We start from the raw sequence: 15,000 nt of genomic DNA, 5'->3' as shown, positions 1-15,000 counted from the left end.
TAAATTCACCAACTATGGAAGGAAAAAAAATACAAACCAAAAAATTATAATTCCTAGCTAGGATATTTTGTTGTTTCTATGCCATAAATCAAAATCAAATGATATGAAATGATGAAAACAGACGCAATACAAAAAAAACCCTGCCTGATGACAACGTGTGAAATCAACGGACAGATCTTCAGCCAATTCAATGTCCAGTCATTGGAAGATAGGAACTATTTATTCTTGCCATTATTACTGTGACTACCAAGACAGGAGGAGGAGAAGGAGAAGGAACAGCCGGTAACGATGCCTCATTAAGACTACAATAATCATGGGATTCAATGTCTATCCACCCCCCCAATTCTTGTAGGACAGGACAGGGGAATTCACCATAATATATTAACGCATCAGAAGACTACATTTTGAAGTATCTTTTTTTCCCTCACAATCAACAAAAATAGAATACAGATTTTAGAGGTTAATTGTTTTATTATTATTATTATTATTATTATTATTATTATTATTATTATATTATTATTATTATTATTATTATTATTATTATCATTATTATTATTATGATTATTATTATTATTATTGTTGTTGTTATCATTATTACTATTGTTATTGTTGTTGTTATTATTATTATTTTATTATTATTATTATTATTATTATTATTATTATTATTATTATTATTATTATTATTATTATTATTATTATTTTTATTATTATTATTATTATTATTATTAATGTTATTGTTGTTGTTGTTATCATTATTATCATTATCATTATTATTACTATTATTATTATTATCATGACATGTAAACTATTGAAATAAACAGTGACAATAATAGAACAAAATGATGAATCAATTTCAAAGACAAAAACTCTTTGATAAAAACAACTTTGAATTCAAAATGGATGAATGGATGACATGAGTGATGAAATCACATCCATACTCGACGGAGTCCCACACACACACACACACACACACACACACACACACACACACACACACACACACACACACACACAAACACACCAGTAAAGTCATATACCCATCCATTAATTGGAGGAGGCCTTTTCCACTGTGAAAGGCTTGTGTTGTAATTATTATAAGAAAACACACAAATCAGGAAAGAACATTCATCAAAAATTAACATCATTGGTTAGCTGGTGGCAAAGTTCACACATTTTTCTAGACGCATTCACACACACACACACACACACACACACACACACACACAAAACCACATCACGCACCAGATATAACACCCAAAATAAAATGATTCTATCAATGAAATCGTTCTATTCCTCCGTGAATTATTATTTTTAAAATTTCTAAAACTGTTCGAAAGCACAAAGTATGGACAGGAACCCTGAGACACAGACATAGACAGAGGACACAGATAGAAACAAACTGAATACCTCCAGGAGGTCGGTCACTTCATTTGTCTTTAGGGGTTTTACTTTATGCTCATGTCAGGGCCAGGAAAAGGATGAGGGAAAGGTTCTCGATCTGAAGTAAAAGCACTAAAGAAAAAGTAAGACAAAAGGTACATATGGAGAACTGAAGATTCCATGACCGATTGACCAATGTGCCCATTTGGACATGAGCACAAGTCCAAGGAATCCACTATGAGGATACACTCAAACGGTGACAAACTAGAAATTCAAAACATACGGCATAACAGAGATGATTTACAAGGGAAAAAAATGTCGTTTCAAAACAACAACAAAATTTTAATGGAACAATCGATTCAACTGTCTCCCTCTCAGCTAAGAATCCCTGCCAGGATCAGGAAAAATAGTGAGCAATGCCATTCCAGAATGTGAAAAGGGAAAACAGATAAAGAGAGATTGTAGAAATAGCAATAGTGACCTCTGCACATCATTTTGGGTTGGTTATAACAACCGTATTGTTTTGAAAGACCAGGTCACATCAGTGAGAGCATATTGTGAGTGAATGGTTTGTTTTCCAGTGTTTTACAGTATCTGGGACACTTGTAGGTCATATCAACATTAGTCTAAGATGTTTGTTTTGTGTCAAATGTACTTTGTTTTTCCTGACTTTTGGTCAAATTAACTGCACAAAATGAAAGACGGGAGAATATTCCACCAGTTTGAGATCAGCTTTTCTCCATCTCCACTAAGAATAACAAATAGAAATGGTTCCAACACGAAAGAGAAGAGAAGGAGATCCTATGAGCAATCTATACTTTTGATCTAGTTTGGTAAATTCAGGTCCCATCAGATGGACTTCATAGACACGGGACATCCATCAAAGGAACAAATATTCAAATGTTTACAAAATCAAACCTATAAGACCAAACCAAACGTTTCTATTGAAGAAGGTGAGATGGCTTTTAATGAAAACGTATTTCATCTCCCGTAGTAATATCCATCAGACAATCTCCTAGCCAGATCAAAGACAGAGAACTTTGGAGAACACACATCAGGGCATAGGGAAGATACAGTCAACGAGTTCTGTTGTACTATAAAAAAGACACATTATAAAAATTTAGGCCAGAAAACACGTCCATCAAATATTGATTGATTGAATTAAAATGACTCTCATCTTGTCAAAAACTCTCAAACCTGGGACTTCCTTAAAGTCTAAGTTTGAGAGTTTTGGGCAAGATGGAGGTCATTTGAATTGATGGACGAGTTTTCTGGCAAAACTTTTAAAAATACGAGTACCTCAGAACAATAATGGAAGTTTCCAAGTCAAGTTCCCATCAGGCAATACAACAAACAAAAAAAAAAAACATCAGAACAATTTCAATAATGAAAGATTTAATTTCAGATATCTAAACACAATCTGTCCATTCCAAATTGTCATCAACTGTATTTAACTGTTATTATCCATCCATCCACACACACACATTCAAATAGGCTACCAGGTACCCTCAGAAATAACACACAAAACTTCACACAAACGTGTTTTATATATTACACACATGCTCACATGTGTGAACACACAAACACACACACACCCAGAGCCATTCAACCACCTCCAAAGTTCAATTAATTAAGACCAATGATATACTTTAACACTAGACTGTAATAGTTCTACAACTGTAATTGATATAACACACACACAAACACACAAGTTATGGTACAATTTGGTTATCACAACTACAAATTCCCATCTCCCATAACCAGACATCCATTCACTCCTTCGTGCATCCATTCTTTCATTCGTTCAACTTTCACGTTATACTCATTAAAAATTTAGACAAAAAGTTTTTTGTTATAAAAACCAACATTTTATTTATCATTTCTTTAGTTTGTTATTATGTTTTGTAATCTGTTTATTCATTTTGTACAAATAACCATCAATCCAAAAGACAAACATTGAGCTCATTGCAAACTGGAAGTCAAAGTTGAAGCACAAACTAAAGACGGGTGGTCGTAGATTTAACATGATAGATATCCACCGCTACCACATACTGGAGCGTGTATTCATCTCTCAGTCCCATCAAATCAGGCTGAACGGATGGTAAACAATAATTGTTTTTGTTAAAAAATAGAAATAAAACAGTAAATTTTTCCTCCAAAACAATCAAACTCGCTCGATTACATGAATAAAATAGGGGAGGAGGATTCAACTCAATCTAACCTTTTCATTGTCATCAATCATTATTATAGAATACGATGTTCTCATCTACATGAATTATGGATCCATGGTCAATAATAGTCACAATTATTATAGACTCACACATTTAATAATCATTAAAATTTGATGATGATAATATGATTATAATAATAATAATAGAAGTAATAATAAAATGATAATATTAATAATAAAATAATAACAATAATGATAATAATAATATTAATAATAATAATAATAATAATAATAATAATAATAATAATAATAATAATAATAATAATAATAATAATCGTTCGTTACTTTATGATAAAAATATTGTTTTGTTTTTTTTATTAACAAATTATTATTTTTTAAACTAATGAATCAATCTATATATAAACCTAAGAGGTGGAAATCCTTAAGGTCATAAAAATAAAACTGCTAACTTCATTCTAGAAACACTATGATGGGCGAAGACCCATCCACTCCATGAACGAACAAACACAAAAAGACAAAACACATTCATTCACACACACGCGCGCACACACAACTGCCTGAAATAAATAGATTATTAAAGACTGATATATAATATTAATATAGCTTTTAAATAATATACCCATATGTATATTCGAATATTCATCTACGAAATATCGTCATCATCATCATCATCATCATCTTCGCCATCGCCCATTTTATCATCATTATATGTTAAATATTCCAGCGAGTGTCCGAACCAACACCCCTTTAATCTGTACATGATATGCTACACACCAAGTTCAAATCAAAATAATAATAAGTAATAATAAAATATAACAAATCAATCCAATTGTAAAAACACAACCTAGATGTAAGAATGTAAAACAAACAGAGTCACAGGTAAGAGCCAGAGGTCCCTAGTGGCTAAAGACAACCACTATACTCTTTGAATAAAATATAAAAAGATTGATGAAGGGAAGTAAGTTTGTTATTCCAAGTTACTGAGGATTTGGAAAAAACCAAACGAGAGTTTTAAAAGGTCGTGTCTTCAATTTGAAAACAATCAAATAAAAAAAAATAATAAAAACTCCTTCGAGTCGATCACAATTTTGTAGTCAAATCAAAATTATCATTTTCAGATAAAACAGGAATGAAACATGGAATCTATTACAATCTCCAATCAAAGAAGAATTCGTTAAAAAAGGAAAAGACAAACGCAGCGAGAAAAGAGAGATTTGAGATTTAGCTGATGGAGAGACGACTGAGTCAAGAATGAGCAGTTTTATGATTCAGAATGATGGAGTCCTGTTAAATCCTCATCCTGTGGAAGATTTCAATGATTTTTTTGGACAACAAAAACACCAACAGATTAACGCACCAACACAAACACATTGATGCACAGTCAACGTGACAAGAACAAATTATACAACTACAAATCTCCTCATTTGGAAACTTGGTGGAAAACTGACAGAGTCAAAAAACTTTTAAAATAAAATAAAATCTTTTATAAATTAAAAATTTATCATTTTCTTTCCAAACCCCCCACAAAACACAACCAGACAAACGACTAAAACCGGAGTGATCCAACATTCTGTATTGGTGCTACATATAAATACTGACAGCACTGACTGTGGAAAAACAAAATAGGTTAGAAAGGGGGTTGGGGGTAGGGAAGGACAAAGGGGTAGGGGGTTTGAATCTCCTTGTCCATAGATTTCAAATCTAATCCTAAAGATGATTCAACCTGTCACAGCGCATTGAATTTCTATCCCATTATTGGAAAAATCACCCACAGTTTTTACAGCAAAGAGAATTCTTGTCAGCTTGAAACCCACCAGGGATAAACAAGGTCCAGCACCCATCAATAGTCTGTCTGGATTTGAACTTCACAACCCAAGATGGTTGGAGTGCATTCATTTCACAAGTAAAATTCTCTTGTCTCTAACTCACTGTGGGTCTGTGTCATAATAATAGTAATAATAATAATAATAATAATAATAATAATAATAATAATAATAATAATAATAATAATAATAATAATAAATAATAATAATAATAATAATAATAATAATAATAATAATAATAATAATAATAATAATAATAATAATAATAATAATAACAACAACAATAACAACAATCATAACAATAATACTACTTGACTGTACACACGCATCACATGTGATCAAGAATAATAACCATCCACAAAGGGGAAAGAAAACTTGTTAAAAAGATGAATGTGTAGCAAAAACCGTTTAATCTATCATCTCAACCATCTGATCGGATTCTGTAGCTTTATCATTCGCCTTGCTTACACAATCATTTTAAAAATCTGATCCACAAACATTTTAAAAACAGTCAGTCAGTTTCATTACCCAAAGGTTGGTCTTCAATGCTGAAGAGTAACAAAAAAAAAAAACAAAAAAAAACTTGAATTAAAATATTAGATTAAAATAAAAATTGATATATTTTAAAAAAACGTTGTGTGCATGCATCCATGCACATATCAAACAGGACGTGTATGCATGTGTGGGTATAAAACACTCACATCCCACATACAACTCTTATGCAATCCCAACACATACACACACACGCACGCACACACACACACACACATACACACAGCAGGGTGGTAGAGAAAACCATTTGAACTATAAGGACAGGTCAGACAAAGATTGAGCGATATTTTGTTTTCTCTCCAAATGACTTGGGTGGACGGGGATTACCAAAGATCTCAATCAAAACCAAAAATCAATTTAAACACAAAAGGACAGAAAAGCTCGGTCAGAAAAAGTGAGGAGTGGGCACTTGTATCCATCATGAGGAGATAATCATATGGGTATGGAGATGAAAACACGGAATACAAATATAACAGTGTCAGAGCCAAACCTGGGATAAAACTGACATGGCACACTCAGCCTGGCAGAGATATTAGCTGGATGGCTCAGTGACGAGTAGACTGCTCGCTGATCTCTCTCTCTCTGCCACACGGTTTGAATCCCAGGTTGGCTCTGACACCGCAATATTTTTATTCCCCGTTTTCACCTGGCATTTTTCCATACCGTATACTTCTCATCAGACAAGACAGTTCAAACCCTGCCAGAAAAATAGATCTATATGACGTTTTCTTCAAACTCTAAAAGAAACCCATTAAAAATCTACCTGTTCGAAATTGACTTCCATTTTTTTAAACGATTAATCTCTCTTTTCCCACATCTCAATATCAAAATATAAAAATAATCGGAGAGTAATGCTAGTCAAGAGCAAAGTGAATTCTTGTCAGCTTGAAAAATATCTCCCACAACTCAAGAAATTCAGACATTTATGAGAAATGTACTTGTCCATGAGAAAACATGTCACAGGAAAAGATGATGATTGTGATATCCAGCCATAAGTTGACACCATCCCATACCATGACAATGTGGCTTCTGCTTTCAGAGATGAAGCTGTACCAGTATGGATTGGATTCCATCCTCTAGCACTTCCGGGTTACATTTCAAAGAGATCAGAGGCATAATTTGACAATCTAGAATTGTGAGAGAAAAGATGGGAGTGGGAGATTGATTTTGTTTCCGTGACGCGAAGTAATTGGACAACACTGGTTTCTAGTGGTCAGTTGTCCAAAGTCATCAGATTAGCCCAGGACTACAGTTGAACTTCCTCTTCCAGAAAATTGAATCTCATTAAAATTATTTCATCAACGAGTTGAGAAACTCCAACATTCACAACAACAAAAAATTGTTTGAAAATAATTACTGTAAAAAAAAAAAAAAAAAAAAAAAGAGATAGAAAGAGATAACGGAATGGAAAAAGGAATACGATCATCATTATCATCATCATTGTGGTCGTCGTACCAATTCCCCTCAGATCCCGACATCCACCATCAGTTTTATCTTCCATGAAAACAGTATTAAACAACCATTCTCACATCACTGTCAATGAATCATGTTCTCCAACAACACACACGCGCGCACACACACACACAAACACACACACACACACACACACACATACACATACGCACACACTCTCAGGCGCTCTTCACAATTAAATATTATAAGTTTATATATGTATGTATATTTATTTCTTCATTAACTGAAAAAAAAAAATGGCTGTCCACAAGTGTTTTGTGTTCATTTTCTCCTAGAGATAGATCCACAACAATAACGCATCATCATCATCATCATCATCATCGTCGTCATGGTAATTGTTGTTGCTATCCCTTTCTCTAAAACAACTGGGACAATGGTGGTCGTCGTCATTCGTCTCACACCACTAAATGAAAAGCAGAGATGCATCACAATAGAAAATAGTAAATTTAGCCAACCTAGCTGGCAAAAATAAATCACAGAAGCTCATATTGACGTAGGTGCATTCGCTGAATGATATCTCGACAGTCGTCAAATACTCGACGGATGTTCTCAGTATCTACAGCACACGTGAAATGAGGATAGCAGTAATGTCTTCCGTCTCCACTTGCTGTGCTGATTCTCTGTTGTGACAAAGACAAATAAAACATGAATTTAATCACCATCTTACATCTTCCACTGACAAATAATATGCAATACGAATTGATCCCCACCCCCCCCCCCCCCAAAAAAAGAATAATAATGATTAAAAATATAACTATTAATAATAATAATAATAATAATAATAATAATAATAATAATAATAATAATAATAATAATAATAATAATAATAATAATAATAATAATAATAATAATAATAATAATAATAATAATATTTATAATTACGTCATAGATTCTAGAAAATCGACTAATCAATATTGTTGGGTAATCATTAATCCTTTTCCTTTCTTTTCAAAAATTAAATTCATACAGAAACCAGCTTTGTATTTGATTATTTTCATACAATCCACTCTATTCGTGAAGGTAAGCTCGTTTGACATCCATCTTTGCTCAAAGTAAATTTAGTTGCATTTGTCTCAATTGTCCAAGGGGTGTCCGAACTGGAACACACAGTGTCCAAATTGGGACAAGTGACAACGATGTCCCATCAATCAAGGCCAAACACACTAATAAAGTCTGATAATGGACAAGCATTGTGTCTAAAACTTTTGCTTAGCGGTGTTTGCAACACATGCAAGTTATTTTCACTTTCACAATTACTCTGGATGTGTGGTCATTAGATATCAATGAGCTGAGAGAACTATTTTGGGTGTCCGAATTGGAACACCCACCCTGGTTGTTTGTGACATCACAAAACAAAAGCAGCAATATTCAATGATGTCATCATGCTATTCAATTCTTTGCCAAGGAAAATAAACTGTTGTAGCTCATTCTCTCTCTCAGGTTTGAAATGTGAATAGGAAGAGAGAATACCAGCTGAAATGTGGATAGACAGAAATGAATAAGATAGATAAACTAAAATTTTTCTCCTTTTTAATTCCAAACAAATGCATTAAAGCAACACATTATTGGACTCGATGGAATAATTGACAAGTTTATGTGTAATTGAATTAAAAACCTGACACTTTATCAACAATCTATGGTCTAAAGACTGCTGAAAAAAAAACAAAAAAAACAAAAAAAAAAACAATTCTCACGACTTCAGTTAAAAACTTGCTGCATATCACCAGTAAGTAATCAAAATAAAATTGAAATGTTCACGTGTTTCCACTCACCAAGAACTCATCCCGAATAAAGTATTTTGCTCTTACAACTTCTTGGTCTTCTCCTGGCTCGGATGAGGCTGAAATGATAAAGATGAGAAAACATGAAATCAAATGATTAACATGTCAAAATTCAAAGATTCCACACCACCGCCTGCATACAATATCAAGTTAATCCCAAACTGCTAAAAGCTGTAGTAAGTAGAACTGTTTTAGGAAGGAACAAAACAAGTAGGATCAAAATCATTTTTTCAGATTTCCTTAAAAGCACAGCCATGAATGATATCATGATAAATTTTTCTCCCTTACCCAGATCGAGGCAAAAAGAGATAATCCCCATTCACAGACAGAGAAAAACAAAGATGGGGAGATAGTCCAGTTTGACTTCCCTGGATTATAGCAACGATTAGAGGAGGAGGAAGAAGGGGGGGGGGGGGGGGGGGGGGGGGGGGGTGGTCAGGAACCTCTATGGGAATGCTAACATCTTGGTTTAAAGTAACGGAGGGTGTTATTGCCTTAAGTTGGTGATGATGGAAACGTAGAAGGAGTTCAAAATAAGTAAGTCATTCATATGAACAAAAATGATCCCCCTGACCACCCAGCACTGATTGGGTAGCTCAATCTGTAGATCTATCCAAAGATTAGCAAGCAATTGATATTGACCATTTCATGATACAAAAACCTAAATTAACTCCCACTAAACAAGCCTATTGGCTGTGAAGGACTACAAAACTAAAAACAGTGTTACTCACCATCTGGTGGCACCTGGTATCTAACATAGTCCGGAAAATAGTCTTCTATCTTTGATTTCCCAGCTTTAACCTTTTCAGCTAGAAGATCTTGCTTGTTTAAGAACAAAATTACTGATATCGTTTTCAGCCACCTGAAAAATTAGATTTTGAAAATGGATTAGGAAAACACCAAGGAAAGATTTAAATGGTTCAAAGATATTTATTATAACGTCTGGAAATAGACATGGCTTGGAGCTCAAACATGTTACATTCAACAACAACAAATAAGAAAAATTAAAAAGGTTTTGAAAAATCAGCGTAATTAAGTAGTTCATAATCAAAATAAATATTTCACAATAAAGAGGTGGCAAGCAACACATGAAGACATTGAAAGCCAGTGTCATGACATCCCACAGATTATATGTCTGTATACATCCTATGTCAAAACATTTCCAGTTATACCAGTATTCAGTCAAAGTGATACTAGGCTGATACAAGTTGTGGACTATAAAAAGTAAAGTAATAAACAAAAATAAATATTACAGCTTTAACCCAACACGGAACGTTTCGGGCTCAAAACCCTTCTTCAGCCAACAACAAAAAACAATGAAAATATTAAATACATTACTAAAAAAAAAAACATCGACTGCAGTCGTTTTGCGCCTGAAACGCTCCATGTTTGGTATTTTGTTCTTTTTTGAAGCTGTTATATTCAATTTTGCCTATTCAGTGTGTTATTATGAATGAAGAAACTATCTGAATTCAAAGAAATTTAATTTCCCCTTGACAATATGCCTCACCTCAAATATCACATTGAACGTCATCTACAGGCAAACCATTTTCAAATGTTAAAAGATCCAAGTTTTATTTGTCATGGACTTAACCAAAATTGTTATGTGCCCATTGTTGTCATGGGGATACTTTCAAACTCATGAAAACTATTTTCTATGACAACAATCAGTGCTGATGGTGACAATTAGTGAAGAAGTAGATAAAACGTTGCCTCATTTTGACTACACTGACCCCCCCCCCCCCCCCCCCCCCCCCCCCCCAATTTTAGAGCCATTGAGATGATAAACTATCAGTGATGCTATCGCTAACTTGTGGAGAGTGGGACACACAATGCACCTATTTGTTCTACTACCACATCAAGTCTCTGATTGCAGGAAATGCAATTGTTAAAAATGAGGAAAATCCTCCTGCGACTCCATGCTTAAATTTTACTTTTTATCAACCTGGGTTGGCTATGTTCAATCCTTCACAATCTATTTTCAAAATTCTAGTTACATTACAAATCCATTGTTACAACTCTATTCTACTTTCATGTCCGATTTTTATAGCATTACTTGGAACTGCTGTATATTTTATGAATATTTTATTATATTTGATGTTTATTTTGCTTTTAATTAGCTACGTATTTTCATCAATTAGTTCATGACAGTGTATAAATCTGTGCTAATATAACGATGAATGATGTGTCACATTATGATAATTTCCATTCAGGATCAATAAAGTATATCTTATCTTAAAAATGCAAATCTCTGCAGATCCGAGGAAAACCATCAGCATTGAACAATGTTAAATCAAGCCCCAAATTGTGTTCAGTTATCAGATCTGCAAATATGTGTACATCAGGCTCAACGCTTGCCATATTGAATGTCTAAATTATCTCAACATAAAAGTGATTCATTCAAATCTGCTGCTGATGGTAAATCAATTCCTACCTATTGTTCCAAATACTTTTAAAAAGATCTAATGATTCCCGCAGACGATTTTGACTGGGATCTTCTCGTAAGACCATGTTGTAGCCGCTGCAGGCTGTGACAAAGATGATGGCTGTGACGTCATTGAAGCATTGAATCCACTTTCTTCTTTCGTCTCTCTGGCCTCCCACATCAAACATACTGCAAGGAAAAGACAACAGATTCAATGTATGTCAAATACAAAAATAACAGTAGGTATTTGGGACCCATTAAGATGACAGATGTGAAAACAAAATGCACATGGAACTTTTGATTTTTCTATAGACCACTGCACTTTGGCGTCATAATACATCATAGTCATATGAAATGAAAGAAGCAATTTGCGGCACTGGCAAAACTTCAGCACCACAACTATCTTGACTGAAAACAGAATTCAACTCTCTACTTACCAGCCATTTTCAAAACTTTCTCAGGAAACGTGACATCCATCCAATACCGAATTTTTATTACTCAAACAAGTATAATTTATTCACTACAAGTATAGTCTATGCATTATATTGTTCAGTAAAAAAAAGATCTGCAATGCAGTGTCAAGATTTTTTAGCTATACAAAAAAATAAAAAATTTTCTTTAAATTTGGGATGTGCTAGCTTTACTGCAAAGTCTTTATGCCCATTAAATATTGCTGATTGTATTAAACTCACCCGTATAAATCACACATCAAAGTGCAAGTAATTCATCCTTTTATCAGGTCACCAAATTTTGTTTAGCTACTATTTCTTGATTTTAATTAATCTCATTTGAAAGAACTCTTATTTCCCAAGTCTTTTCAGAGTGTCTGAAGGTATTATTATCTGTGATTGGTTGTTAATGTTGCTAGAGACAGCATCAGTTCCAGTAAGAGTATAGGCCACACAAAGACCTGACAGTCATCAACAAGTAACGAGTAGGACAGAGGGTCGTTTTAGTAATTTCAAGTATTGAATTCATCCAGATTTTATCACTTTTCCTTAACTTAAATAATGGAAAATTACTAAATCAAATTAAATCATAATTTAATGGTGGGGGAGGGGGAGGGAGGAGTAATACAGAAATGCTGGCGTCACCAGAATGGCTGGAACAGCTTCTTGAGTGACGAAGGAAAGGAAATCTTTGTTATGAAATCCCATAGAAATATACCCTAAGACAATGTACTCGACCAAGGAACAAAACAAAATCAAAACCTGTATTTGACAACTCTGCACCTTGTAAGACAGGACCCTAACACCTACAATATTGGGTCCAGTTTACTTTGTAGTGACCATCTCTCAGACCGCCATTATCCAATCCACAATGTTGTGTACCGATTTATCAGCATGAAAGTGGTAAGATTTATTGCCATACATTTGTAACAGTACCAGACTTGTGGTGGCAGTCTATAAAATTGTCTTCCCATTTTTCACGGAAAGCATACAAGTCAATATTCTTACATAAAGTACAAAATGATGGTGAGAAAGAGTAGAAAGATTGTAGCCATCTTGTTGGACATTTTACACGTCTGTATTTGGCAAAATAAATCATGGTCTCTGTCAAAAGAAAAAACATTATAAAAGCACCTTCCAGGCTTCATGTTTCACCATAACCGTCAGCAAGTTAGCAACGGTCAGTGTTGCTGCTGGCATGAAAAACATTTTGAGCACATTATTTCATCTAATCTATAAAATAAAAGCAGTAACGAATAATAATAAGGAAATTGTGATTCAAAAAGGAAAAGGAAAACAATACTCACTGAAAACTAACTTTATCAACAGTAAACTTGGTTTCAAATATCCCTGATGTCAAGACTCGACACCTCAATATATCCTGCTCTGTCGGCGTGTATTCGGGCTGTTTTATGATGTGGACTCTGTCTAAAAAACTGGTGAAAGAAAATGAGAGAAAAGAAATGATTAATTATTGGTATAAGTGTCAAGTATTTAACGTTTCAAATAAGACTTTGATATATTCCTTGCAAGTACAAAGGGGGTCCCATAAAGAGTATTCCCAGCTCCCTTTCTCAGAGCCCAAAGGACACTGTGATAGATTTAAGCTGGTGTTAGGACCAAAAGAGATCTGATAGAAAATACTATTAACTAAACTAGCATCCTACCCAGAGAATGGTCAACAATTCTTACTGTCTATCTAATGCCTTTTAAAAAATAAAATGTGGTTTGACCCTGGGTCCAAGGATATATGTATTGTTTAAGGGTTTTAAGGCATTTGCAACACACCTAGGTCGTATCAGCGCCAGTACAAAGGAAGGAAATGGGATAGTAAAAAGTTCTAGAATTACAATTAAAGCACAAAGGAAGACAAAGGGGGATTAGATCATTAGATCATCTCCCAAAACCCTAACTATAAATTTGACTGTTGCCCTGCCAGTAAGGATATCCAGCCACGGCCAGGACAAAACCAAGTAATCCCCTTCCAAGACCAAGAAAGCATGTTGGAAAACAGCTAAAGAGGGATAGAAGACACAGCAAGTTCCTCCCTGTCCACTATGGGAGACCAGGAACCCCAACCAGGATCCAAGGACAACGTGTTTCTCAAGGGCTATGTTTAAAAAACAAGAAAACAATCTGTTAGACGAAGACTAACCTTGAAACTATAAGCAGAAGTATGGGGAGGGGGGAGGGAGGTAGATATGCATTACTTTTTTAATTTGATCACCATGTTTCTCTTACAAGCTCTTGAGACAATTATTGTGACAATGTAAATAAATTTGTCTCCAAAACGAAATTGATACACCATGGGGATTTGGATGGAAAGGAGACAGAAACAATACAATTCTCAAAAACACACCGTCTCCGAGTTGACAAACCAATTCAGGAAGGCTAATTATGGAGCAGGCACTGGTGTAAGAGACAACAATCTGGAGAAAAAAGTATATCAAACAGGAACAGACAAATCAGAAGACAAAATACAAGACAAAATCATCCTGCCTGGACTGTATGTCAGGGCAAGATGACTTTGTGACAGGTTGGGGTATTCTCCTTGTATTTTGCTTTCTGATTTGTCTGTTACTCTCTCATTGCATAGACTGTTTGTTTTCTCAGATTTCTCTTGTTGAGTTGGACAGGCAGATGAGATAGACCGAGGTGATTTAGAAGGGGGGGGGGGGGGGGGGGGGGGAGGGAGGGGGGGGGGGGGGTGTAGGAAGGTCAGGTTGGAAGAGCTCCATTCCTCAGAGGGGGACATTGTGCTTTCAAAAAACAACTGGCCATGCAAGCTTCATCGACAGCAAAGACGGTATGAGTCGAAAAACTGGATTTAAACCTTGTACAACTTTATTTTATTGGAGTCAGAGAGAAGATATGACCCATTTTCTCTTTCAAATGATACACGGTTACACATGAAGGAGGGAAGGGG

The 15,000-nt window shown here is 34.6% G+C and overlaps 1 protein-coding gene across 1 annotated transcript in view; it reads right to left on the bottom strand.

The window, feature by feature from the left end:
• Positions 1–7,624: 7,624 nt before the first annotated feature.
• Positions 7,625–15,000, bottom strand: part of LOC144976323 (guanine nucleotide-binding protein G(s) subunit alpha) — a 58,492-nt gene continuing 51,116 nt past the window's right edge. Inside the window, exons 6-10 of the mRNA XM_078920531.1 lie at positions 13,382–13,510; positions 11,635–11,814; positions 9,932–10,062; positions 9,192–9,259; positions 7,625–8,039 (exon numbers count right to left, since the gene is read on the bottom strand). Coding sequence (XP_078776657.1) covers positions 7,893–8,039; positions 9,192–9,259; positions 9,932–10,062; positions 11,635–11,814; positions 13,382–13,510 — 655 coding nt within the window. The 3' untranslated portion in view covers positions 7,625–7,892. The remainder of the gene's footprint in view (positions 8,040–9,191; positions 9,260–9,931; positions 10,063–11,634; positions 11,815–13,381; positions 13,511–15,000) is intronic.

This window comes from Berghia stephanieae, chromosome 7 (genome assembly GCF_034508935.2).
Source record: "Berghia stephanieae isolate SIO BIC M18660-M18661 chromosome 7, UCSD_Bste_1.3, whole genome shotgun sequence".
NCBI lineage: Eukaryota > Metazoa > Mollusca > Gastropoda > Nudibranchia > Aeolidiidae > Berghia > Berghia stephanieae.
The sequence above is the reverse complement of the archived record's forward strand: the minus strand, read 5'-3'. Positions and strand labels throughout refer to the sequence as shown.